This window comes from Amaranthus tricolor, chromosome 17 (genome assembly GCF_026212465.1).
Source record: "Amaranthus tricolor cultivar Red isolate AtriRed21 chromosome 17, ASM2621246v1, whole genome shotgun sequence".
In the NCBI taxonomy this organism is placed as follows: domain Eukaryota; kingdom Viridiplantae; phylum Streptophyta; class Magnoliopsida; order Caryophyllales; family Amaranthaceae; genus Amaranthus; species Amaranthus tricolor.
This window is the reverse complement of record NC_080063.1, coordinates 16,534,479-16,560,590: the sequence shown is the minus strand read 5'-3', so window position 1 is coordinate 16,560,590 and position 26,112 is coordinate 16,534,479. Positions and strand designations below refer to the sequence as shown.

The following is a 26,112-nucleotide window of genomic DNA, read 5'->3' as shown; positions in this document are numbered from 1 at the left end:
AGTAATTTCATACTTAATTTTATGTAATTTTTTATGTCATTAATTAGCTCTTATATTTTATTATACTGTTAAATTAGTTAAAAGACGATTAAAAATACAACAAAGAACTATATTTGGACGGGATTTGGCCTCTCTTGGTTGTCCCCCGCCCCAAAATTAAGTTTTGACAACAAACGACAATACGACATTATGCATTAATCGATTTAACAATGAGCATAAATTTAGAAATATAGCCAGTAGCTACTAGTCCAGCATAACAGTTTGCATCCTCTCCATTACATTTTAATGTAAATGAGAGTCCATTACTGAATTTAAAGGCTAAAATTGCTTCATGGAGTTTACAAGGAGAAATTTCAACATTTTATTTTTTATTCAAAAATAAATATCAAAATTCTAATATAAGTAAAAAAAAAAAGGGGAAATTTGCATAGAAATACCTTTTAAACCCCTTTTTTGTAAAGAAACACCTTTTATAATTTTTTTGTAAAAAAACACCTTTTAACAGACTTTTTATTAAAAAAAACACCTTAAACCAGTTTCCGGTGACTTTTGTCAACTTTCAGGCGTTGACTATGCCATTTGTCAGGAAAATTGCAAAGAAACACCTTATAAAACCAGTTTTTTTTGTAAAAAAAACACATTTAAATTTTTTTTTTTTGTAAAAAAAACACCTTTTAAGAGATTTTTTATTAAAAAAAACACCTGAAAGTTGACAAAAGTCACCGGAAACTGATTTAAGGTGTTTTTTTAATAAAAAGTCTCTTAAAAGGTGTTTTTTTTTACAAAAAAAATTATAAAATGTAATTCTTTACAAAAAAGGAGTTTTAAAAGGTGATTCTTTACAAATTTCTCTAAAAAAAAGTAATGAAGATGATCCTTATACTACACAACATTAGAAGTAATGTAAAAGCATGAAATGAACATACGTCATACGTGTATGAAGTACAAATTCCTTTTCGCTTATTTATTCGTTGCGTTAGCGTATAGAGTCTTCCAATCTTATAAAGTATTAGTATTCTCTTTCTTAATAAAGTTTTCAAAAGATATATTTACGGCATTAAAAAATTAACTTTTAAATAATAATATATATTATTTTATTGAATAATAAATTTAATGGAGAAAAAGTGAGAACCGTAAATATTAAAAGAAAGTTAGTGGAAAAAATATAAGGACCACAACTTATAAAAAAATATTTTTATAAAGTTAGTGGGAAACATGTAGAGACCATAAGAAATATATAAATGTTAAAATGAAGTTAGTAAAAAATATGTAGATATACCATAAGCATTATTAAATATTAAAATTAGAATAAGGTTATTTTTGTCCAAAATTTGTGATATAATTAAAAAGGTTCCTTATGAGAACAACAAATAAAACATCTCAAAATGAAAAGTGAAAACTTCTTTAAGGACCGGAAAAAGTACCTTCTAATCATGATTAGTGTTCTATTTATTTATTAATTACTTTTACTTTATATTGTATTTTTAATCTATAAGCTATAATTAAGTTATGTGAGATCTTATCTGATTCATTTTAATATAAAGAATTCCTTCCAATTCACACCAATAGTTTCATTTGCTTTTCACACTCTATTCAATACATTAATTTAATTTTAAATATCTCTTATTATGCATAATAAAAAATTATAGAAATTTGATATTAATAAATTTACAACTTGAGATGAATCAAATAAAATATCACTTCACTATGTTTTGACATTTAAATTAAAAGTATGATACAAATTAAGAGTTATCGATGAAAAATGTCAAAATAATCAAATGGGACAATTGCTTTGAATTGAAGGAAGAAATATAGTGCATTGACAAATATTATCAATGAAATGGAACATTTAAGCTGAATAAAAAGGAGTAACTATCATTCCAAAATTTATGAAATCTACTATATTTTTTATTTTTAGTCTGTTAAGATTTGCAATATTTTTTTATTGACTTTCAGTAGCTTTAAGGAGTATTAAGAAACTAAAAACAAGAGTATTTAACATCATATAAACATGAATCATATCAATTTATGCGTGATTTTGTAAATTTTAAATTAATACCATTTTTTAAAAACTTATCAACTGCTTAATTATATTAATATTGCCTTTTAGATTTAAAAAGAATATATATCATAGTGTTTTAACAAATCTTATCTGAAACATTATATTCTTTTTGAAAATCTTATATCTATTTAACATTCAGTATAAACTTAAAAATAATGAGGTGAATATCATCAATCTAATTAAAATGATGTATATTCCTCTACGTTACACCAATTTAACATTTTCTTATTTAAGTTCGTTTAACTTATTTTCTATCCTTTTATTTTTCTAAAAATATTTTGCTATTTTCTTTAAATCTCTTCAAACTTTCTGTTGGTTTCATACATAATTAAATTAAGTCTTATTTTATTCTTAATAAAGCAAGTATTGTCTTATCATCGATTCGATTATGACATACCTCCTTTTCTCTGAGCGTACTCTATAATAAAAAGCCATTCATACAGTTCATTAATTATTACCTATCTTTATTTATTATTAAATATCAAAATTTTTCTTAAAAATGCGTCTACCATATTTCTTTCATGTTTATTCAAAGGGATGAAATAATATTTGATTATAATAATCTATTATTTTATTCTAATTGACGAGAAAGCAAAGAAAATGACATTTATATTCTGATCCAAATTATGGGAATATAAAATTTGAGACACGTTAAGTAGATAGGGAGAGTGAACATATTCTTGGAAACCTGTATTAGTCCGTGACAATTCATCACATAATCTCACCGTGGTTCACTTGTGTAGACACCGGACACCCGTGGGTTTGGGCACACAAATCCAAGGGGATGAGCATTGATATGCACATACACTTGGCGAGATTCATTGCTTACCAAAACCATATAGTAGTAGGAAGATTAGCCCACCCAATATATATGCAAGTCAACAACTCACTAGTTTATCGTTGTGGGATTTTGTCTCACATGTGAAGTATTTCCAACACTCCCCCTCACATGTGAGCTACATCATACTAAGAACCACCTTCGACTCTGATACTATATTAGGCTGTGACAATTCCTCACATAATTTCACCGTGGTCCACTCGTGTGGACACGGGGCACCCGTGGGCTCAGGCCCACAAACCCACGGGGATGAGCGTTGACTTGCACATACATTTTGTGAGATTCATTGCTTCCCAAAACCATATAGTAGTAAGAAGATTAAATTACTCAATATATATACAAGTCAACAACCCACTAATTTATCAATATGAAATCTTGTCAAATATAAAGTATTTCCAACAACCTCATGCCAACAATTTTGTTTACTTGCACATTTATTCATTGATTGTATCCACCTTTTTTGTCCAACTCTATTACCCACATTAATTACTTTTGCACCCTTTTAAATTTTGATTTTAGCAATGTCATTTCTGGCTCAAAGAGAAAAATAAAAGGATCTATATATAATTAAAATTTTAGTTATTTTTTCTTCAATTATGTAGTGCAGTAGTCATGCAGTTAATTAAAAAACCTAATATTGCAAGTTGGATTCTTGTTAAGAGTTACTTATATAAATAATAATTTTTAATTATATGGATTAATTCAATTTGGGCTTCTTCATAAGCTGGGCCCTAAGTGATCGCACCTCATAACTACCCTAGGAACGGCCTTGGATTTTAGCTTTTGTTTTCACATTATTTTATTTTTTATGTTTGATTGTTTTTGCAAGTATAATTATATCAGTCGGTTTCTTAAGAATCCGTCTTTCTGATCATCAAACTTACTGTCTTTTTAATGTGTACTTACATAATCTTTATTCTTTCCCAGTGTCTCTACATAAATTGAAAAATAAAAATTTTTCTCCGAATCTTATTTTTATCATAAAAGTCTATATTATATATGCTTAAACATATAGATTTTCGTGAGGTTGGGTTTTATATGGAAAAATGGTATTTTTTTAAAAAAATTTACAATGGAACTTTTACAAGTTTCCTAGCTAAAAGTCTAAAGGCAAGACAAGTATACTAAACGTGATTCCAGCTAAAAACTGACAATAATAGAGTGTCTTATATAAATTCGGAACTTCAATTCAACCTAAAAAGATAATTAAGATAAGAAAATGGAGTAAGAGACTAAGAAATTTCGATAGATTGTTTTTGAATAATATTTGATCCGGTGAAATTGGAATCTACAACTTTAAGATATGAGAAATTAATATTAAAACTCTCAATATTAGATGTAATAATTATAAAAATTCTAACTTTGTATTTTTAACTAAAAATTTCAATTTTAAGGGTTATTTTATTTTAAAATTTATAATCTATCATGATAAAAGGTAAAAATGAATACGTGACATTAATTAATTATGGTCCATGCAAATTTTTCTTAAATTTTTTAAGAAGTAAAGATATTTATGATATTTCAAAGTCGGAGATTTAATAATAAGATGCCTCTAAAGGTCAGAGTAATTTTAAAATACTCCCTCCTATTTATTCAATGAGTCCCATTTGACTTTTTATTATTTTTTAGGTGGTCAACTGGGATCACATGTGAAAGAAAAAAGTATAGTGTTTTTAAATTTTTATAGGGGTAAAGTGGGGTTAGTAGGTGTAAAGGCGTGAAAAAGTTCAGTTTAATAGGGGTAAATTAGTAAAGATAATATACCCAAAATAGAAATGAGACATTTAGAGTGACTTGACCAAATAAGAAAATGAGATACTTAAGGTGAATAGGAAGGAGTAATATTTAAAGTTGAGCTTTATAAAATTAAACCCTCAAAGTTAGTATTTTTATTTTGATTTTTTCTTTTAACTTAACATTTTGGTTGAGTTGCTTCCTTGATATAGTATTTGAAGCCAACGTGATGAAAAGTCACAAATTTAAATCTCTCATTTTCAGGTATAAGCTAAGGTCGATAGATATTTCTTTTACTTGTAATTCAAACAGTTTTCATATGATGAGAGCTGATTGAGTATATAATATATTATGAGATTAACAACATTAAAAAGGGTTAATTAAATCAATAGTGACAACCTCATAAAATTCATATACTTTATCAAATAATTCAACAACTATTGGATTTCTAAACTACTCCAGATTTCTTATCATACCATACCCTATCAATTAATTAAAAATGTTATTTGATGGTAGTAGATTAATTATAAGGATGTTGGAGTTAAAGGTAAACTGATAAAGAATATAAAAAAAAGTTTTAAAGAAAATAATTCAAACTCACAACTCAAATATAAATATTGCAGTTTAGTAGTATTGAATTGAGATTAACTATTTATATATGATAGTAGATTGCGGATTCGAATCCTAAGTACAATTTATCTCAACTGATTTTCCTAAAATTAAGCTAAACAAACCAAAGCATAAGAGAGATTAATTGACAACAAATTATATATATATATATATATATATATATATATATATATATATATATATATATATATATATATATATATATATATATATATATATATATATATATATATATAACTATTTTTATAATAGTATAAAAAATTTCAATCAAAAATAATAAATTATAAGCAAGTTTAAAGAATCAAAATACAAGCTAAATTTAGATATATACATGATTTTCCCTAGCAGTATAAATAGCAGTTCCATTTACTCATAAAAAAACAAGGTCTCTAGTCACTAACAATTGTGACATATGAGTATATGAAATATCCTACATTAATTTTTGGTTAGTTTTTACTAGTGGGTAAATAACATGGATGATACCATTATGCTACTTTTGAAGTATTTGGCAACTTTATTGGTAACCTACGTTGGCCTTAAGCATATAATCCTACGTTCCAAGTTTAAACCACCACCAAGTCCATTTCCGGCGGTTCCGTTCATCGGCCACCTCTACCTCTTTAAAAAGCCGCTCCATCGCTCCCTAGCCTCGTTCGCGGCCAAATATGGTCAGATCCTTTACTTAAAGATCGGATCTAGACATGTTGTATTGGTTTCTTCTCCGTCACAATAGAGAAAAGCCTAGTCAAAAATGATATTTTTGTTAATAGACCAAGAAATGTCCCACATGGGAAATATATTGGAAATAATTTTACTAGTATTGGGTGGGCCCCAACCCATTGAAAAAATTTACGAAAAATTGTAGCCGTTGAGGTTCTTTCACCAAAATGGCTACATAACCTTGCGGGAATTCGAGCCAATGTAGCCCGATCTTTTCTGCATAGGATGATGATGTTACAAAATAATAGTGAAAATGGTGTAATAATAGAGATGAAGCCTCTCCTTTTTGGACTCACCTTGGACCTTATGACTAAGATGTTACTTGGGAGGAGTATATATGAGGAAGATGGGAGTGGGAAGGAAGGGATCGGATAGAAAGTTGTAGAAGGTTCAAGAAGAGTTTTAGTGTTAATAGTGGAGTTTCAACCTTGGAAGATTTCATGCCAATTTTGAAGTGGTTGAAAGTTATTTTTGGGACATCATATGAGAAGACATTGAAAATGATGAAGGAAGGGAAGGATGAGATAATGAACGTGTTTTTGAAAGAGCATAGAGAGATGGAGAAAGAGGGAAGATTAAAAGAAGAAAGAAAGAGATCAACGTTGCATGCATTATTGTCTTTTCAAAAACAAGATCCTACTTATTATAATGATGAGATGATTGGAAGTTTGTTAATGGTTAGTTTATATCTTATTTTAGTTATTTTTTTAATACTTCATTGATACTTATGATGATGGGCTTCTAATTTATGCATTGGTTTTTTGATGAATGATTTTTAATTAAATTTTATTGGTTTGACCAAATGAAAGTCTTATTGACTGATTTGTTTACTATTAAATTAATTGCTTATGCCAGTTATATAAAATGTTATATAACAATTAGTTGTTGGCTAACGACAGTTTATAGGGAAAAAAAACTATTTAAAAAAACAACTTTTAGTGGGTGTATTTGGTAAATAGTAATACTATTAACATTTTGCTTGGCTTTTGATTTTTGCTTTATGCTTTTTCACCGGTTAGATTGTCAAAAAATTACTGATTTATCAGCCAATGTTTTTAATGGTCGAATCAAGCAACTGCTCTTGCTAACCCTTCTAACCAACGACTATTTGTCAGATACACCTAATAACCTTTTAATTTTGACTTAAAAACCAACTTTCAAACCGACTAAAAAGTAATCCGTCCAAAACATAATGACTAATAATTTTACTAAAATTACCATCCTGCACAATGTAAAATAATATACACTGTCTAATTTGTGTCTTATGCTACCTAACAGTCGCTCTTCCAAGGTGGAACTAAAACATCAGCAGCAGCAATAGTATGGGCATTTTCACTTCTCCTTAACCACCCCGAAATTCTCAAGAAAGCACAAGCACAAATCGATGAACATGTAGGACACCGACGTTTAGTCGGAGAGTCGGATAAGAACAACATTCCTTACATCCAGTGCATAGTAAACGAGATATTACGTATGTATCCTACGAGCCCTCTAGGTTTACTTCGCGAATCCATAAATGATTGCGAAGTTGGGGGTTATCATGTACCAAAAGGATCAATTCTCGTCTACAACATTTGGGCGGTACACAATAATCCCAAGATTTGAGAGGAGCCACGAAAATTCAAGCCAGAGAGATTTGTGGGTGTTGAAGGGAATAGATTAGGCTACAAATTCATGCCTTTTGGTATAGGGAGAAGGACTTGTCCAGGGGAGAATTTGGCTGGAAGGGTTGTTTGGTTAGCAATGGCAATATTAATTCAGTGCTTTGAATGGGAAAGAGTTGGTGAAGAATTGGTGGATATGAAAGAAAATGGTGTTATTTTCTTGAATAAGCTTGAACCTCTTTATGTTAAGTGTTGCCCTCGTCCTTGCATGATGGATCTCCTTTCTCAACTCTAATATATGCATATCGTATTAAGAGTACATAAGTAAATAAATGTTCAAACCCTCCCTTTACGAGGATGCTATGTTGCTTCTATCATCATTTTTGATGAAATAAGGCTATATTTTAAGTAATTGTAACTAGTAATATAATAGATGGATATGTCATATATAATTATATTAAATCAGATTGCCTTACTATTTCAAACACATACTTTGAAAACTTTAATAAACAACATAAAAATATCAAATGGAAACAGAGCGAGTATAATACAAAATCCAAATCATTCATCCATACAAGAAAAAAGTCTAACCTATATATCCACGGCACTTGTGTGAGAGGACATTCTTTGATATATCTATGGTGTAGATTAACGATCAACTAATTAATTTCGATTAACACTTGAATCTATCCTTCATAACCAATTTATCAGTCAAAATTGATAGCCACATTAATGGGTACGAAATTACATAAAAAATATACATTGCTATGGTATAATCTAAAACAAAATTGAAAATTGTATGGAGCTGAATATTAGAAGCTCCTTTGATCATCTAAAGAAGAGATTAGTGAAAAAATTGCCCGAACTCTTTTTCTCTAAACATGCAACATGAACATATCTACCAAGCTTGTCTTTTTGTCTTGCTTCACCTGCTGTATCTTTCTTGCATACTTTACAGGTTTTGTCAACCCATCCTTCTTCCACATACTGCCCATCCACTGTATGACCCCATAAAACCCGATTCGAAATAAGTTAATTTAGCATAAAAGATTGATTGCAAAATTATCATAATTGCAATTTATGAATTAATCTATTAGAGTATATAATATATCACGGTGTTTCAATCATTAGCTTAAGTTTTTGGTTGAATTGATTTCTTGATATGATATAGAAGTCAGTGTTACAAGAGGTTACATTTTTGAATCTCAATTAGCCTTCATTTAAAGTGGAATAATATTTAGCGCCAACTATGAGCAGGATTTGTGCTCTATCCACACTTTTTGTATCTAACCCAAAGGACTCTCATGTGAGGGAATGTGTTAGAGTATATAATATATAATAGGGTTTCAACCATCAGCATAAACTTTTGGTTGAGTTGGTTTATTGATAGAATCTAACAAATTGTTGTTACCTTCAACGTATGACTTGAAGAAATCCTTGTATGTTCCCCCAATTTTCCTTCGAAGAGCTCCATACTACATCAAAATAAATGGAACAATTGGTAATTATAAGTTTTATATAACTCGATATGGTTTTATTGAGCTATAAAATATAGAATTCGTGCGATGGTTTCAAGCGGGCAACATGCCTAGCAAGTCATGTATTGTACAATAACAAGTCGTATTTGTACTTTGTCCGGCCGCTGTGAGAAGCGCCAATGCTTGGCGGGTCATGTACAATAACATGTCACCCCGTGCGGGCCATCCTCAAAGGCTCAAACTATGGTCCATGACACCACATGAGCACACAGGCCATATAAACCTTTGTCGGGTCATGCCATGAGCCACAAAACAATTTTTTATATATTTTCATATTCCTCCCTAAAATGATTAGTTGCAGAACACATGTCATGTCATGTCGTTCCAATCCCACATAAATGTGATCATGGCATGCTCATAGCCCATTGTCGTAGTTAGTGGGTTGTGCGGTTGTGCCTTGTCGGGCCATCAGCAAGTCGTGCACATGCCTATGTCAAATCACCACGAAATTCAACAAAAAAAAGTTAAGAAACAACAAAGAAAACCTGTTCGCGGCTCATCCGGCTGCCAGACTGAGTGACTTGTCTAGCATCTTCAAGAAGCTGAGCATCCTCAGCTGATCTAACTTGAGCAAAATCCAAAGCATCAGTCACACTTGTAAACAACGATTGCTTCTTCTTCTTTGGCTCCTCGTCTTCCTTTCTCGCCGAGACTACTCTAAATCTATAAGTTTCTCTATAATTAAGGCTAATCATGGTTTGAGGAGCTAATGACTGTTGAAAGAGCCCATTTTGAGAAGATGATAAAGGCAAAGTTCTAAGTCCCATTATGGTTTAGTTTCTTAATTTGTTATTAGATGATTGTATTAAGAGTATATATAATTATATATATAACAAGAACCACACATATGTGGGAAATTAGTTACCACTTAAAAGATCTGGTTGGGGTAGAGAGTAGACGTGGCTATTTAGATTGCTACTTATATTGAGAAGCTTTACTTGAGAGGTTCTTGTTGTGTGTTGAATATATATTTTGGAAATATCTATTAAGAATCTCTAACCACAACTTCCTCTCCTTGGAAATAAACTAAAAAAAAAAAAAAAAAAATTCTTTTTAAGGATTTCTTGTGGAGAAGATTTATTATTGTATATCTTTATGAGGGTCAAAATTTATGTTTATATCATTGAGAGTGTTTATTTGGTCGGTTTAATTGACTTTTTTTGGAAAACTTAAAAGCAACTTATCGCAAAACGTATTTTTGAATGTTCAATTAAATCAAAAGCCAAACGCCAAAAACTGACAGAACAATTCGATCAAAATTATCAAATAATGCCTTTAATATAGACTTTTCCTCCAAATCTTTCCACATTTGAAGAGATTCATTTACAGGAATTTGATTCAATTAAATTCTTTCCTAATATAATTTTCCCCTCTAAAATTGATATCCAAACAAAGAAAATTATCTCTTCAAATTCCTCCATTTTCAATTCTTCCTATTCCCTCATGAAACAAATTGTTGGTGTTGAACGTTTAACATTTATGGGTACAGGTTGCCACTTTCATTTTCTCCTTACACTTTGAACATAGTTTCTTGTGAGCGGTATACATTGAGTAAGATGATTACATCATTCGCTCTGAAACAGAAAAAATTGCAATCAAAAAAGGAAACCATGGCTCCTTGGGCCTTGGCTACAAGTTCCATCTCTGTGCTTATTGATCACGAAAGAAAAGGTTCTCTCAAATATCAGGAAGAATAAACTACATACTGAAGAAAAACTCAGAAGATTATCATTCAACTGTACAGAAGCATTTCTTTCAAGTAGACATGTCCGTTAACGTTCTTTACAACATTGCAAAAAAAACTTCGTCCTCCCTCTCCTTTCTTTTGTATCGACAAAACCGACCATGAAAAACTAATTACATAGCATTATCACAGTCTCAAACGACATAGACCATGCCAACCTCGAGCAGCGACACTGGCGGTACCCTAAGTGCAACATCGGGTCCTCTACAGTTCCTTCTTAGAAAATTGTACCCAAAATTTATGGCTATTCTCTTCGGAAAAGATGATCCTTGTTTAGCTCTAACATGAGAATGTCCTATTATAAATGCACTTCCAGCTTGCCGAGCTTCCCAAAGATCGTCTAATTCTCGCAGCATTTGTGCTTCTTTCTCGTTACATCCCCATGCTTCATTGGTGAACCTCACTCGTTTAATGGGCTTCATTTCCATGATATCCCCCATGCTCTCAACTGTTGGTAGTCCGATGGACACACTTGCTGGTTGTGGGTCTTCATCGATGTCGTATGGGGGTTCACGAGAGTATCGGATGGTGTCTGTAATTGCTAAGCAACACATACTAGGTTCGTCAATCTGGGCGTCAGCATTTTCGAAGGATTGTTGATCGTCTTTATGATTTTGGGCCCAGTCAAAATGGATGAATTCATCTAACTTTGCAGCTAGCTCTGATTCAAAGGAATCTATGTCTTGGTGGACATCACGGTACCCATACCGGATAATGCATCGATAGGAGCGGTGAGCTGGGGGGCCCACACGGCTAATAAGGTACCTCTCAGCCGGGGGAATGTAGGGAACAGGAACCGACTTCACGCACACGAAAACTAATATCTTGTGGTAGGCAGGAAGATTGGTGACAAACCGAGAGAAGTTGGCAGGGATGCCAGATGTGAGGTCAGTGAAGACCATACCAATGCCTGGGACCCGCGATACTCCTAGGCTTGGACCCAAGGCTAACAGCCAATCCAAAGAGACTTTGTTGTGAAGGTCATATTCGTACTTCTTGATGGTGGCGTAGTGCCATACAAACATGATGGTCATGAGAATGAGGGCTAGCAAGATCGGAAGCCACGCTCCCTCTGAAAATTTCACCAGAGATGCTGAGAAGTACAGGATTTCGATTGAACCGAAGAAGAGAAGGAAACATAGAGCCATAATAGGAGGTTTATGCCAGCATAGAACAATAACTAACGACATGAGACATGTCGTTACCAACATCACTGTCATCACTGCTAAACCTGCAAGATTGATAAGAAATTTTTAACATTTTCAGCAAGGAATTGCTGATAGGTGATACCCATATGGTTCCCAATTAGGTGTTCAATGGGTCGGATAAGGGTCGGGGCGGGCCGGGTTTAAGTAAATATGGGTCGGATTGGATAAGGGCCTCTAAACTTTATATGAGTTGAGCTTTGAAAGACCAGCCCGACCCAATCCGGTCCGCTTTTGTTGCTTAAAATTACTATAATCCCCATTGATTAATTTATAATAATTAAATTGTAGAAACATTAATAATTCCTATTAGCGTTATCATTTTTAATAATAAATTATCTATTAATTATGCTATTTAAAAGGATCCGTTTCCGACCCTTACTAAGCCCTTTTTGGCACAGTCCATTTTCAACCCGGCCAAACCTTCTAAAACGGGCTAGATAAGGGCTCAAAATGGGAGGCTGGCCCATTGAACACCCCCTATGTCCATGAAAAGATAAAAAGAAAAAAATTCCTATTTCATACCAAAAATTTAACACAAGAAATGTGAAGATTACCTGATGCATTTCCCAGGTGTTTAGTATCTCTGAATCCAATCGTAACAGCAATACAGAGAATCATCAGAATCCAGTTGATCTCGGGAATGTATATCTGGCCATGTATCTTATCTGACGTGTGAACTACTTTGACTCGGGGGAAACAACCAAGTAATTGGCTTTGGTTAATAATAGAGAATGTTCCACTTATAATTGCTTGGCTCCCGACAACTGAAGCAAGAATTGCTACTAAAATTACTGGCCATTTGACTTTTTCTGCACGTGTAAGTTTCAATGTCAATTGTCTCGCTCCTAAAAGAAATTGTGCTGTGTAAAATCTTGGGATATTGCATATGCAGTTCCAGAATATTAGTTTTCCAGTGCCTCGGTTTGAAATTAGAGAGAACCAAGAGATTTACTCGGAGATCTAAGGTGTTCATCTTAAGATGGGCTTTTAGAAAGATCAAATGCTTTGATGGATGAGTGGGCATACCTTAAGAGATAGATTTCGAAAAAAAGATATAAGAAAAAGGTTAAGAGTTGGAAATATTAAAGGAAAAGATGAAAGAAATCAATAAGATGGTTTGAACATGTGCAAAGATGAGGTATAGAAAACCAGTAAGGAGATAGAAAGTTGGACGCTAGGGACTTAAAAAGAGAGCAAGGATGACCAAAGATAACATGGGGGCATGAGTGGAAAAGGATATGAAGGATCTAGACTTACAGACTAAGGTTGTATAAAATCGGAATGAATGGAGTAGAAGAATCCATGTGGACGACCATTGAAACCGACATATTAGTTCATGTAGTTGATTCCAATCTTTCGGGATTAAGACTTTCACTTTGTTATTGTTGTTAGATTTCCTAATTCATTCTCCCTTAATGTAGTAGTGTAGAACGGAGATAGGATAGAAGAAGGCAAGTATCGTAAAGTTTTTTTTGTAAATTGCAATGCTCGTTCATGGGGACTGAGACCAAGTACTAATTCCCGTGTTAGGGAGTATGTTAGAAACAAATAACCACACCATGCATTACTCAATACCCATTAACTAGCTCTTGTCTAGATGGGATATTAAAAGGAGGTCGGGTATAGCCTACCCATATAATAACCAAGAGGCAATCAAACACGTCAAATACAGCTTCACGTATATTCTGAATCGTGGAAACAACATGCTTAGATAAAAGAAAGTAAATGCATGAAAAAGAAGGTACCTGGAACTGAGAGGTAAAAACTGATAACATCAACATTCTCGTGATGCATGGACAAATAGGCTGCTTGACCCATATAAGCTATAATCAATGTAGGATATACCATAAAAGTGAAAGCAATCTGCGAGTAATAGACCGTCAAAAAATCATATTTGTAGCTGCGTGCACGGTGCATCAAATTCAACGAAGAGTAACATGCAACATAGATTTCACACAACTGAACTCTTCAAGCATGAAAATTGTTAAACATACCTGTATTGCCATGTAAGAGAAGTGTCCTAAATCAGCAAACATTGCTTCAGAACCTGCAAAGAAAGATTTAGAAGCTTGTTGTGTTAAATTAAGGAAATTCTAACTCTAACAACATTCCATTACCCCAATGCCAGTAAATGGCTCCTAGCCTCCCAACTATGGAGTATGGGGGTTGGGACGTACACAACCTTGACAACAAATAGGTTGTTTCCGATTGACACTTTGTTGGGATGATTTCTCCCACATCGACAAATTAAAGATGATGTGCACCATAGTAAAGACCGACTAGGTGACTACAAATATAAGGTAATCAGAAGTTTAATAATTTGTAAATATTGGAGACGTAAAAGAGAACCAAACGAGTTCAATTTCAAATAATGCATGGCTTCAAAATGCACCATAGTAAAGACCGACTAGGCGACTACATTTGCAAACATTACAAAAATGAATTTTCACCTGTAATGCACAACAGAACACCTCCCAAAGACATCCATCCACTTATTGTAGTTTTCTTCAGGAACTTGTACATATAATATGGCGAAATAGCTTGATAAACACGTGGATTCCAATGAAGAATATTGTATAACCCAAGACCGCTGATGCATAGTAACCAGATCAAAACTATAGGTGCAAAGACGAATCCCACTCGATGTGTGCCATAGTGTTGCAAGGCAAAGAGGCAGACTAAAATGAAACATGTAATTGGAATAACAGCATCTGCAAATGAAGGTGCAGATAGTATTACAATGTGTTCAACTATAAGGAATTATAAAATCTTTTGGCTACGAGTATAGTCTTAAATAATCATGTGATCCATGAAACTATGACATCGACTAAGTCAAAACTCGTTACTTAGTGCCATTATATACAATTAAGTCATCGTTAGTGAGTTTTCAAATGTGGTGTAATATTATTTGGTTCAAAAAAAATTTATCTTTCGAGATAAATAAAATGTAGTATTTATCTGAAAATCATAGGTTAGCCAAAACGTTAACAAGTTTTCTTTTCACCCTTGTGACAAGAATTTGATTCTAACTACATACAAGAAGTATCACCTCCTTCACCCTTGTAACAAATTCATGTAATATGCTTTTTGGTTTGAAATATTACTATCATCTAAAATTCTTTGTCTTCTAGTTTTTGAGCTATTCATAAGTGTCCTTTTATGTAAACCTATGCTACAATTACTCGAGAATGGAGCTAAGTAACTAACACGGAAATTTTTAAAAGAGTTTTGCCATACATAGAATTGTCGGACTATCTTACACGTTCGAGTATTGGGGATCAGATACAAGAACGTGAGGTAAAATGAAGAATCCATAGAAAAAACATAAACTATCACTTTTATCCCAACTTTTGTCTTTCGAATAACATGTACGGTAAACTTTGTTACTTACATTCACATATGGATCTTTTTCTAAGGTTGATGATTAAAAAAAAAAAAACTACCCTATGTTATTATGTTGTATAAGGGGAACATGAAACACTTCTGAATTTCTATCCAATTCATTATTAAAGAGTTCCATCTAAGTTCGATACTCATCTAACTTTTTACTCTATATTGGGTTTAAGGCTTTGACATTTTTTTTGTTATTATGTTATACTCGTCTCACTATTGACCTCTTTATCTTCCATCATGACACAAAAATTCTGTTTTGAAATGGGAGGAAACTGATTCTATCAAATTCCAGACTACAGGTTTTCAGCATGCTTAATAGGTGGATATTATTCTCCAACAGTCTTTTTCAATATCAAATGATTCCAGACTGGTAATCAAGTTTAAGCCAAATTTATATCAGGTGGACCACCCTAAAAAAAGCTTTCAGAAAAATCAAACACGAGAACAAAAACAGAAGTTTGGAGACAAGTTGCATTTATGCCTATAGAAGCCACCAAGCCAAGAAAAATCCAATACTATGAAACAAAATTCACGAGCAGCGAAAAATGCTGGCTTTTGATTTGTAAAAACAACAAAATATACTACATTCTGAAATGTCATGTTTCTAACGGTATATTTCTATTTCAATACAAAGGTTGGAATTAGTATGGTTTACATTTACATAAATGCACAAAATGCTAGCTTTACATGTTTCTAAGTGTGTGTTTGATATGTTACGAACATCAATTCAGACTAAATCAACAATAAACAACCGGGATCCTTATGCTTAGAAAACATTCAAACATTCAAGTTTAAAACAATATCTAGTAAGAAAAGCCAGAGGTAGAAGGCTTACATTGATGATTCTCATGAGACATCAAGGACTCGAGGCCAGAAACCGCCGTGAAAACTACATAAAAAAAGAATACAACATGAACAGAGGTAGAAAGCAGAACTGAAGAATTATTGCTAATACAACACTTAGATAAAAACTTTAACAGCCCGTTTGGTAATCGGTACTAAATGGTGGGAATAAGATGATTTGTAGTGTAAATTTTCATGATATGTATCATGTATTTCCACGTTAATGAAAGTTTGATCATAAAAAAAAATTTGATCGCAATTTTTCATTACCACCTAATGGTCAACACTTTGGATGGGGTCATGGGAGCAATTGGAGGGAAAAGAAGGGGAAGATTCTGGAAGGATATTTTAGGACGGGAGAGATTTGATGAAGTCCAAATCTCTCCCTTCCTTTCTCTCCTATACTAACAAGTGAGACTTCCCCTATTATTCCCTTGCCTTCCTTTCCCTTTCTGTTTCCCTTCCCCTTCCCTTTCCCCTCCCCCTTCCCCTCCCCTCCCCTCCCCTTCCCTTCCCCTACAAAGTGTAAATGTGCTTCAAGGAAATGCTAATCTTTCTAAAGTCCTTTTTTCCTTTAAAGCAATCCTTGAACAAACATAGAAACATGGGCTAACCACTTAGACATGAATTACTAAATTTGCTCATTAAACTAAATTTCCTACCATTTTTGTCCATTAATAATAAATTTAATTAGGAACTTTCCCATTTTCATACCAAAACAACATAAAACCCATCCCTCGATTTCTCTCCAAATTCTAGCATCCAAAAACATTGTTAAGCTTAAAAACACGGTCTACAGATCGAAATTATACCTGAAATGGCAGGAGTAAGAAGTCCATCTCCAATAACCATACAAGTACCAAGAAGAACCAGTACTAGCAATGCAGTATGCAAGCATCTATGCTTTTCTAACACCATTTTAACTTTAGAATCACTTTTAGTCTCAGGAGGGTGCTCCATTTTATAAGTAGATACATCTTCATCAGATGCCTGCCTGTTTGGCAAAAGACTCACTTTGGCATGCCTACATATTAAGGAATAAAGGGCAAAAGTTCCACCTGAAAAATGTACCAACAAATTTCCTAAAACTTACAATCTCTACTAACAAAAAACAAGATCTAACAATCTAATTGAAGTAATGCAATTCTGGGTAGTAATCAAATCAATCTTTACCTTCACCATTGTCATCTGCTCTAAGAACAATGAAAACATACTTAAACAAAGGAAGTAAAGTAAGAGTCCAGAAAACAAATGAAAGAACACCAAACATTTCTTCATTAGTTTCTGAATGATGAATGTCTTCTGCAAATGTACTCTTGAACACATACAAAGGGGAAATGCTTAAATCCCCATATACTACACCAAGGCTTTGATATGCTAACAACAAAACTGCCCTCCAAGATTTGTCCTACAGAAAAATTCACCCATAAAATCAAATTAAACACAAAGAAATGTAAATATAACCCAAAAATTGAAATGAAAAATGGGTAATTTACCTTATTATTGTTGGAACCCCAGCAATTTCTGTTAGTTTCCATAGTTTTGTGCATAAACCCTTCAACACCCAGAAGAAGAAAGAGAGTTTGGAAGTGGAAAACAAGCTTAATGTGTTATGGAAGCTTCTAGAACATAAATGGAGAAGCAATTTTACGAAATACCCATATGAGAATAGAATCTCCCAAATTCCTACACTTCATTAAAGCAAAGAAAAACTACCATAAAAAAATGTGAAGACAAAGTCTTTTTCAGTAGTGAAAATGAACAAAAGATAGAAAGTTTATGGGGAAAAGAACCCACATTTCATCATCAACTAGCACGTCATCTTAGAAACAACCGAGCAAGGTGATTGTATTAATTCTGGGGAAACATATCATAGATAACAAGATAACATTCATATATTCATATCATATCATATTCAAAAAATATACACAAAACAGAGATTATAACGAATGTGGAGTATGACTTATGTGTCCAATTTAGTATGCTACATAGTTTGCATATATAGTAGTGCATCCACACCAAAACAAAAAAAAAAAATCAGTCAAATTTTTTCTTGATCAAATGTTTAAATTATTTTTTATCTTATCCAAATATTTCTTCAACTTTCTCATAAAATATATATATATATATATATATATATATATATATATATATATATATTAATTTTATTCAATTATTTGATTTTTATTCTATTTGTTTAGGAAGAGATAGAGTATTTGTTAATTGATGGAATACTACTTCACTAAATAGAGTATGTTTAAAGTAGAATTGTTCATTTGGATTATTAGATTACTTTTGAATCAAATATTTTAGGTTGTTGGTTTTGTTTTGAACACCTCTAATTTTAATTTAGTTTCTTTGATATGATACCTCAGACTTTTAGTTAAGGTGATAGTTTATGGATTTAAATTTTAATTACCTTTTAATATTTTTCAAAAAACTATTTCAGCTATATGTTGAAATAATAGAGTAATAGTTGTTAATTTTGCTATGAACTTAACAAAATCGTTTAACTGCTCAATGCTTTTGGCATTTTTCTGCTCCATCTTAAATCTTTTTATAATGTTAATATGAACATTTCTAATCTCTTTCATTTAAACTATTAGCTTCACCCAATTTGATTGAATTTTTAAGAACAATAATGCTAAAATTATATTTGAAAACATTTAAACTCTGAATGTTGAGGCAAATAATGAAAAGGTAATGTTAAATGACGGCAGATATTTGGTGTCTGTAGCACAATCACGTGACCCAACGACAGTTGTGAAACTGGTAAGTAATGCTAAATATGCTATCATACCAAGGCAAAGGAGCTTCCCCACCAAAAATAATGGACTTTTAATACCCCCATCCATTTCCTTCTCTTCACTTGATGGCACTTTCATGTTAAATTTTATATTTGCAAAGCTAAAAGACATACAAGGGTATAGTTGATCATTCAAATCATCGGTTTGATTTCAAATTAGGTGTTTTGGGTTTATGTATTAATGGCATTTTCATGTAAGTTTTTACCTAATTGTCAGTCCCTTTTCAAGTCGGTTCAAATCGAGTTTGGTTACAAGTTTGGGTTATCGGGTCATCGAATCTTTTTTAAACACCGATCTATAACATGGTATCAGAATTCAATTTCTTATTGGACCTTATAACTGATTATTTAATCAAACTATTAATTAAGGGGTGTTTAATTGAATGTTTAAATTATAAAATAGAAACACTAGCTCAAGCTAAATCAAACACTCAAACTTGTAAATTTTGTATGAACCATAGTGCTTATATTATTGCTTGTTTGATTGTATTCTCATTAGTGATATATTCTAGTTTTCAATATTCATTGAAAACTTATCTATCATCGTTATTGGTTTTGTGAAGCGTTTTAGATAAGTTATTTTTGATTGGCTAACCGTACATCAATTGTTGCATTTTTATATCAAAAAGAAGTTACATATGAGGTACTTTATTTAACATTCTAAATTATGGTTATATCATATATGTATTTATAATTAATATGTCTAGCTATTTACTATGCATTTTCTTTTTCAAAGTGCATGTCTAAATAACGAGTTTTAAGTAGGGTCAATCGTTCAGTTTTAGGCCCCAGAATAAAAGATAAAAAAAGACTCTTAAACACTTAAGGCATAATAATTTATATAATACACTTTTTGTTTTGTATTTGTTGATATTTTAACTACTCTTATTTTATATAAAATCTGAATAACTTATATTACATAGCAAAAATTGTAAATTATATATAATTTTGGGCCCTACAAAATTTAGAGCTCTGAGCGAAAGTCCGCTTTACCCTTGCTAATCGACGGCTATGATTTTAAGCTTTCCATTTTTAAAAAAAAGCTTGAATTAATATCATGTGGGGCTATCAATTGGCAGGTTAACATTCACGATCTCGATTTAACTTAATAATCAGAAATCTATTCAAACATGGTAATTATCAAATTTACATGCATGTCATATAGTATATAGGCATGTGATAAAATAAGGAAAAGTCCTAACTTTTTAATTTATTCTTCTATTTAAATTCGGTTCAACAGTCCTATATTAAGTTTTTTGAATATAATTTCCTAACTATCCTTGACAATTTCAAAAATAGAATGCGAGAAGAGACAATCTAGATGTTACAAATATTTTGTGAAATCGTGTCTCAGACTTCCTTTTACTTTATATTTTTTATAAATTGACCCAATTAAAGATGATCTTTTAAAGAGATTATCTCTCACAAATATATATATATATATATATATATATATATATATATATATATATATATATATATATATATATATATATATATATATATATATATATATATAAAGAGATACAAATTGTATTTCTAGGTAAAGCAAAGAGAAGAAAAATACTAGATAAGAATCGAACTCAATACTTTACATGAGGAAAATAATACTTATTCATTACTCTAGTCTAATTAGAACAAGACTTAATTTTCTATATGTACTACTCTTTCTTATTCACTATTATTGTTCCATTTGATTTTTTAATGTTATTTATCGATCACTTTTAATTTGTATTTTATTCTTAATTTATAAGTTAAAATATAGTCAAATAGGATCTTGTTTGATTCATTTCAATGTAAATTATATTAAAATTAATATTTCATAATTTTTATAAAACACTATTTGTGATAGTTACAATTAAATATGTGCATTGATAAACCTATAAAAATCAAATGAGATAATTATGATGAATATGAGTAAATATTACACATGTTAGTGTTAGTATGTACTTGGTGTGAAAAAATAGTATAGTGAAAAGTAGTTGAATGCTTGGAAGTTGAAAGTATGCTCCACGCGTTTCTTACATTAATATTCCACCTATTATTCTTGTAGGAATCAATATATATATGGAGACCAAGACATGTGAGTAGGTGGATCATCGTAAAATAGTGACCATCAAGCAACTAATTACCTATCTACCATTTTTTTTTTTAACATAATATAGATTTTTAATTTATTGAAGTCTTAATCTTTTAAGATTTGTATACGTTTAACGTAAAATTGTCAAATCATTAAGTTTTAAGGGTGACAATGTGATATTGATTACTCCCAATATTGCTTATTTTATAGTTTTGCTTAATTCTACTATTTTGGTCTTTTGCTTGATTTATTTTATTATTTAGGAAAATTTCACATGGTAGCATTCAATTTTCATGAAATGCCAGTGGTAGCACTTTTTAAAGAAAATTCTACATGGTAGCATCCAACTCTTGCATTTAAGTTTTTCGTAGCCTTAAACGTACCAAAACGTTTCTTGACCGTTAAACCCATATAATTTTGAAATTACACTGCCTTCTTTCACATTCGAAGTTCATCCCTCCTTCCTCCTTCGAGTTCACTGCAATTTCACCCGGCATCATTGTTCTTTGATTTCACAGGCCATCTTCCTTCTTCAATCTCACCGGCCATCTCTGCAACACAGCTGCGATTTCACAGGTATTTTTCTTCCTTCTTCCTTTTCTGTGTTTGTTGCAAATGAATACATGTGGAATTTAGGGCATTGATTTTGCTATTTTTGATGCTGTGTTTTCTGTGCTTCGAATTGTTTGAATTCCTTCTTCCTTTTCTGTGCTTGAATTGCAATTAGTGGGGTCATGGTCTTCTTCATCGTTTTCTTCTGGTTTTGACAATTAAAAGCTATTCATGAATTAAAAGCTTGTAATTAGGGCATTAATTTTGCTATTTTTGATGTTGTAAGTAGTTAGAGTTCAGTTAGGGCTTATTGGTGTTGTAAGCTTGCGATGAATACACTGCCTTTTGGTTCTTGATGTTGTAAGCTTGCAATTCCTTTATTCATAACAAATATCAATTGAGGAAGGTACTTAGAATTCAAAAAAGCACAATATGTTACTGAATTTTTTGAAATGTAATGAATTTTTTGAACCTGAGTTAGGGCTTTTTGAACTTGAGGTTTGAATTCAATAATGAACTAAGGCTTTTTGAATTGTTGATTTCAAATTGCAAAATGCCTAAATATGTGGTTTACGTTTTAAATGGTTATGTGTTGAAGTAGACTTGGATATAGATGATAAGGATAAAGTAACTTTGCTAGATTTGGTAATGGAATGGGAAGATGAGTGCATTAAAACAAACAAGCTTATACCTAAAAATCCCTCATTTGCATATGTTTGGAAGATGAATCATGTTAAACTAAATTGTGATCAAGACCTAATAACCATGTTTGAGAGGTTCAATGACAATGAAATGATTTTTATTTTGGTTGGTGCACTTGAAGAGGAAAGTAGTCTCATGAAATCGGTTAGGAGTCTTAGGGATTTGCAAGCGTCACTATAAAATGGGCAGCTACTAAGCTAATGGATGACATTAGGGCAAACAATGACATCTCTGGGAGGACTTTAAATGAACTATTGCAGTCTAGGTTTAGGGTGAGTTTGAAGACTAGCACATTGTATAAAATGAGGACATTGACATTGAAAGAGATTAACGGAGGACATGATGAGAGTTATGGCTACTTACCTGGTTATGTAGAGATGGTGAAGCAAACTAATCAGCGCTCTGTTGCTATTTGTGCATGGGAAGCAGAAGACTCCATTGAAAGGCCTTTGACATTCACTAGCATTTTCATTTCTTTTAGAGCTAAAATTAGTGGATTTGTCAATGGTTGTAGATGTTTAATTGGGGTTGAGGGTGCACATGTCAAAGGTCAATATGGAGGCACACTCCTTTCAGCTATTGCTCTAGATGGTAATAATCAGCTATTTCCTATTGCTTGGGCTATTGTTTCTGGTGAAGATCAAGAAACATGAAAATTTTTTGTGTGGCACTTGAAGTACATACTAAAAGACAGTGGTAGAGGTGATGATTGGACCATCATATCTGATAGACAGAAGGTCAGTTATTCATTTATAACCTTAGCACTTGTTTATACATAATTATGCTCATAAATTACTTGTGCAGGGAATTGAGATAGCCTTGAATGAGCTATGGCCAACTGCTGGGAGGAGATATTGCTGCAAGCATTTATCTGCAAACTGGAAGAAAAAATATCTGGGGCCGTTGATGTATGCACTATTTTGGAGGGCTGCAAATGCCACTTCTCTATTTAAGTTCAAGAAAGATATGGAAGCCATTGACGACGCGAACCGTACGGCAAGGGAGTGGCTTGCAGATATTGGAGATCAATCAAGATGGACAAAGTATGCATTTGACCATAATGTTAGTTGTGACGAGAACAAAACGAACTTTGTTGAGAGCTTCAATGCAACTCTTGGAGTTGATAGGTGCAAACCTGTTTTAACACTACTTGAGGGTAATCTATGCTTTAAACTTTCTTGTTATAAATCATAAATTTCTTGCTTTAGAACTTGAAATCCATGAAGTTGAATAAGGCGCATTTGTGTGATAGGTATAAGGAGGATAACTATGGTAAGGATGGCCACAAGAAAGGAAAAGAGTGAAAACTGGATAGACATTGATTTATGTCCTAATATAGTGAAGAGAGTGAAGTCCCTGATTTCAGACTCAAGAACATGTAAGGCTTTCAATTCTGGTGATGGATTTTATGAGATTAAAGATGGTAATCCACCTTGTCTGTGAACTTAAATGACAGAACATGCATGTTCAACGCATTGCAACTCACTAGGATCCCTTGCAAGCATGCTGTGAGGGTCATTCTACATTCAAGCCAAGATCCCATAAGGTTTTGCAGTGATTGGTACAGTTGCAAAATGTACAAGCAAGCATATGCAAGCACTATTAGATCTATTCCAGACCCTGAGCATTGGCCAGAGATGCAGTTCCCACTAATTAAGCCACCAATGATGAAGAGAGCAATTGGAAGACCTGCAAAGAATAGAAAGAGGGAAGCAGAAGAAGAACGAAAGGGGAAAACGTCTAAGACTGTGAAGTGTAGTAGAGGCAAGGAGTTTGAACACAATGTGAAGACTTGCAAGGGTGGATTGACGGCTAAGCAAAAAAAGGGTAAAAAGACGATTTCTACGCCGTCATCTTCAAAAGCATCCTAAATATAGTTATGTAAATACGTCTTAGTGCTAGATATGTATTAGTGCTTAGAAGGCACCTTTTGAACTAGTGCTTGGAAGACTCATATGTACTAGTGCTTTAAGTAAATATGTATAAGTGCTAATTAAGTAAATATGTATTAGTGCTTGGAAGACACCTTTTGAACTAGTACTTTGCAACTTTGAACTTTGATAATATGTATTAGTGCTAATTAAGTAAATATGTATTAGCGCTTGGCTACTTACCTTTTAAACTTTATAATGCCAACAATTTGAATGAAAATAAAATTATTACAATATTTATGGGCGTTAATGAATTAAACGGTGATTAGACATTAAATTGGTGAATTTAAAGTTAACATTTTGACTTAAACAAAAACTCGATGCTACCATGTGGAAAAAACTTACAAAATGATGAATTAAACGTAATTTAACAAGAATTTAACGGAAAATGCTATGGCAATTAGTTTGTGCATAAACTGGATACTACCATGTGGAATTTTCTTTAAAAAGTGCTACTACTGGCATTTCATGAAAACTGGATGCTACCATGTGGAATTTCCCAATTATTTATTATTATGCTTTGTTTTTCTTTTCTTTTTTTTTCTTTCTTATTCATTACTATGAGGTCGTCTAATTCCTTTCATTTCAATATACTTACAACTATGTTTTTAATAAATGAATTTGCTATTATCAATTACATTTCTTCTCATAGTTTATTGTTTATATTAATGCTACAGAGAGAGAAAAAAAATTGACAATTTTATTATTTAAAAAATTGATTTGGAGTATTTTGACATTGTATTCACATATTTCTTTTTGTTGTAAAAAATAATAACCATAAAATATAGTGTAGTCCGTAGATATATTTGGGATACCAACTTCACCTAACAATTACATTTAATATTATGTTTTTGTATCAATTAATTTTAATACTATAAGCAAGTCATATTAACTTTCAATTTTTTGAAATAATTATTTATATTATAAAATAAACAAAAGGTTCATATGCATAACATTTAAAATTTTAAATTGGATTGCATGCATGCATGCATGTGATCGAAATAATCCTACTTAATATTCGCTCCGATTCTTTTTAGTTGTCCCATTTTTTTATTTGGGCAGTTCATCTTTATTGTCCCATTTCCATTTTAAGACATACACTTTTGGGTGTGTCTCCTTATTTTTTAATATTAAAAATACCTAATGTTGCACATAAGCTTACTATTTTAGGTGGTCCTCTTATTTTCTTAATAGTATTAATACACAATTTTACACATGTGTCTACTATTTTAGGCGGTCCTCTCATTTTCTTAATTTTTGTATACAAATCAATTGAAACAACTAAATTGAATTGGTGGGAGTAGCAACCATTGATAATATATACCATCGTAATTATTATACTTGGTGTATTACGCTCATAAAAAATATAATTAGAGTTTAAGAAAAATAAAAAAACGACAAATTATATCTACAAAGAAGAATAAAAAAAATAAGACTATAAAACTAAATAATTCGGGTCCTATATAATATCTTCTACTCTCGAACAGATTATGACATTTATTATTATTTATAATTATAAGTAAACATTTTTTTTTACGAAACCAGCTCTTTTTTCGTTTTAGTTGTTTTGAAAAGTTTTTTTTTTCTTTAAAAAAAAAATTTTGAAGTCAAGTATTCGAAGATTGATATATTTTTCTTAAGAAAATTATTTCCAAGGAAAAAGGTAAAAGCAAAGCCATTAATTTAGTTAGCTGGAGATCCTGATGTAACATCTTACTTTCCATCTT

At 31.9% G+C, this 26,112-nt stretch overlaps 4 protein-coding genes and 1 pseudogene across 5 annotated transcripts; 3 read left to right on the top strand and 2 right to left on the bottom strand.

Annotated features, from left to right (window-relative positions):
* Window positions 1-5,736: 5,736 nt before the first annotated feature.
* On the top strand, window positions 5,737-7,883 carry LOC130803806 (cytochrome P450 81F1-like; annotated as a pseudogene).
* Window positions 7,884-8,109: 226 nt separating this feature from the next.
* On the bottom strand, window positions 8,110-10,172 carry LOC130804104 (uncharacterized). Its single transcript, XM_057668433.1, has 3 exons — window positions 9,612-10,172; window positions 9,000-9,063; window positions 8,110-8,586 (listed from the first exon to the last, which is right to left on the bottom strand). The coding sequence occupies exons 1-3, from the start codon at window positions 9,891-9,893 to the stop codon at window positions 8,417-8,419; spliced, it is 516 nt and encodes a 171-aa protein (XP_057524416.1). The 5' UTR covers window positions 9,894-10,172; the 3' UTR covers window positions 8,110-8,416.
* A 607-nt stretch (window positions 10,173-10,779) lies between these two features.
* On the bottom strand, window positions 10,780-18,319 carry LOC130804103 (potassium transporter 2-like). 2 transcript variants are annotated; one of them, XM_057668430.1, is made up of 10 exons: window positions 18,112-18,319; window positions 17,811-18,005; window positions 17,488-17,722; window positions 17,127-17,372; window positions 16,307-16,360; window positions 14,529-14,789; window positions 14,073-14,125; window positions 13,824-13,941; window positions 12,633-12,887; window positions 10,780-12,101 (listed from the first exon to the last, which is right to left on the bottom strand). In XM_057668430.1, exons 2-10 carry the CDS (start codon window positions 17,862-17,864, stop codon window positions 11,005-11,007), a joined length of 2,373 nt encoding a protein of 790 aa, XP_057524413.1. In that variant the 5' UTR covers window positions 17,865-18,005; window positions 18,112-18,319; the 3' UTR covers window positions 10,780-11,004. The 2 variants fall into 2 exon arrangements, with proteins under 2 accessions (XP_057524413.1, XP_057524415.1); XM_057668432.1 differs by having other exon boundaries at window positions 17,811-18,000; window positions 18,112-18,292.
* A 4,335-nt stretch (window positions 18,320-22,654) lies between these two features.
* Window positions 22,655-23,897, top strand: LOC130803805 (uncharacterized). Its single transcript, XM_057668008.1, has 4 exons — window positions 22,655-23,080; window positions 23,132-23,191; window positions 23,259-23,610; window positions 23,707-23,897. Exons 1-4 carry the CDS (start codon window positions 22,655-22,657, stop codon window positions 23,895-23,897), a joined length of 1,029 nt encoding a protein of 342 aa, XP_057523991.1.
* Window positions 23,898-23,917: 20 nt separating this feature from the next.
* On the top strand, window positions 23,918-24,325 carry LOC130803804 (uncharacterized). Its single transcript, XM_057668006.1, has one exon. It carries the CDS (start codon window positions 23,918-23,920, stop codon window positions 24,323-24,325), a length of 408 nt encoding a protein of 135 aa, XP_057523989.1.
* The last annotated feature ends 1,787 nt before the right edge of the window (window positions 24,326-26,112 follow it).

Coding starts and splice junctions, on each gene's coding strand:
- LOC130803804 (XM_057668006.1), top strand. CDS start 23,918: ATGTTCAACGCATTGCAACTCACTAGGATCCCTTGCAAGCATGCTGTG.
- LOC130804104 (XM_057668433.1), bottom strand. CDS start 9,893: ATGGGACTTAGAACTTTGCCTTTATCATCTTCTCAAAATGGGCTCTTT. Junction 9,064..9,611: donor GCCGGATGAGCCGCGAACAG/GTTTTCTTTGTT, acceptor ATTTTGATGTAG/TATGGAGCTCTTCGAAGGAA. Junction 8,587..8,999: donor CTTCAAGTCATACGTTGAAG/GTAACAACAATT, acceptor GGGGTCATACAG/TGGATGGGCAGTATGTGGAA.
- LOC130803805 (XM_057668008.1), top strand. CDS start 22,655: ATGGATGACATTAGGGCAAACAATGACATCTCTGGGAGGACTTTAAAT. Junction 23,081..23,131: donor TTCCTATTGCTTGGGCTATT/GTTTCTGGTGAA, acceptor TGGCACTTGAAG/TACATACTAAAAGACAGTGG. Junction 23,192..23,258: donor TCATATCTGATAGACAGAAG/GTCAGTTATTCA, acceptor TTACTTGTGCAG/GGAATTGAGATAGCCTTGAA.
- LOC130804103 (XM_057668430.1), bottom strand. CDS start 17,864: ATGCACAAAACTATGGAAACTAACAGAAATTGCTGGGGTTCCAACAAT. Junction 13,942..14,072: donor TCTCTTACATGGCAATACAG/GTATGTTTAACA, acceptor TATTACTCGCAG/ATTGCTTTCACTTTTATGGT. Junction 12,888..13,823: donor TTTTTACCTCTCAGTTCCAG/GTACCTTCTTTT, acceptor TTACACGTGCAG/AAAAAGTCAAATGGCCAGTA.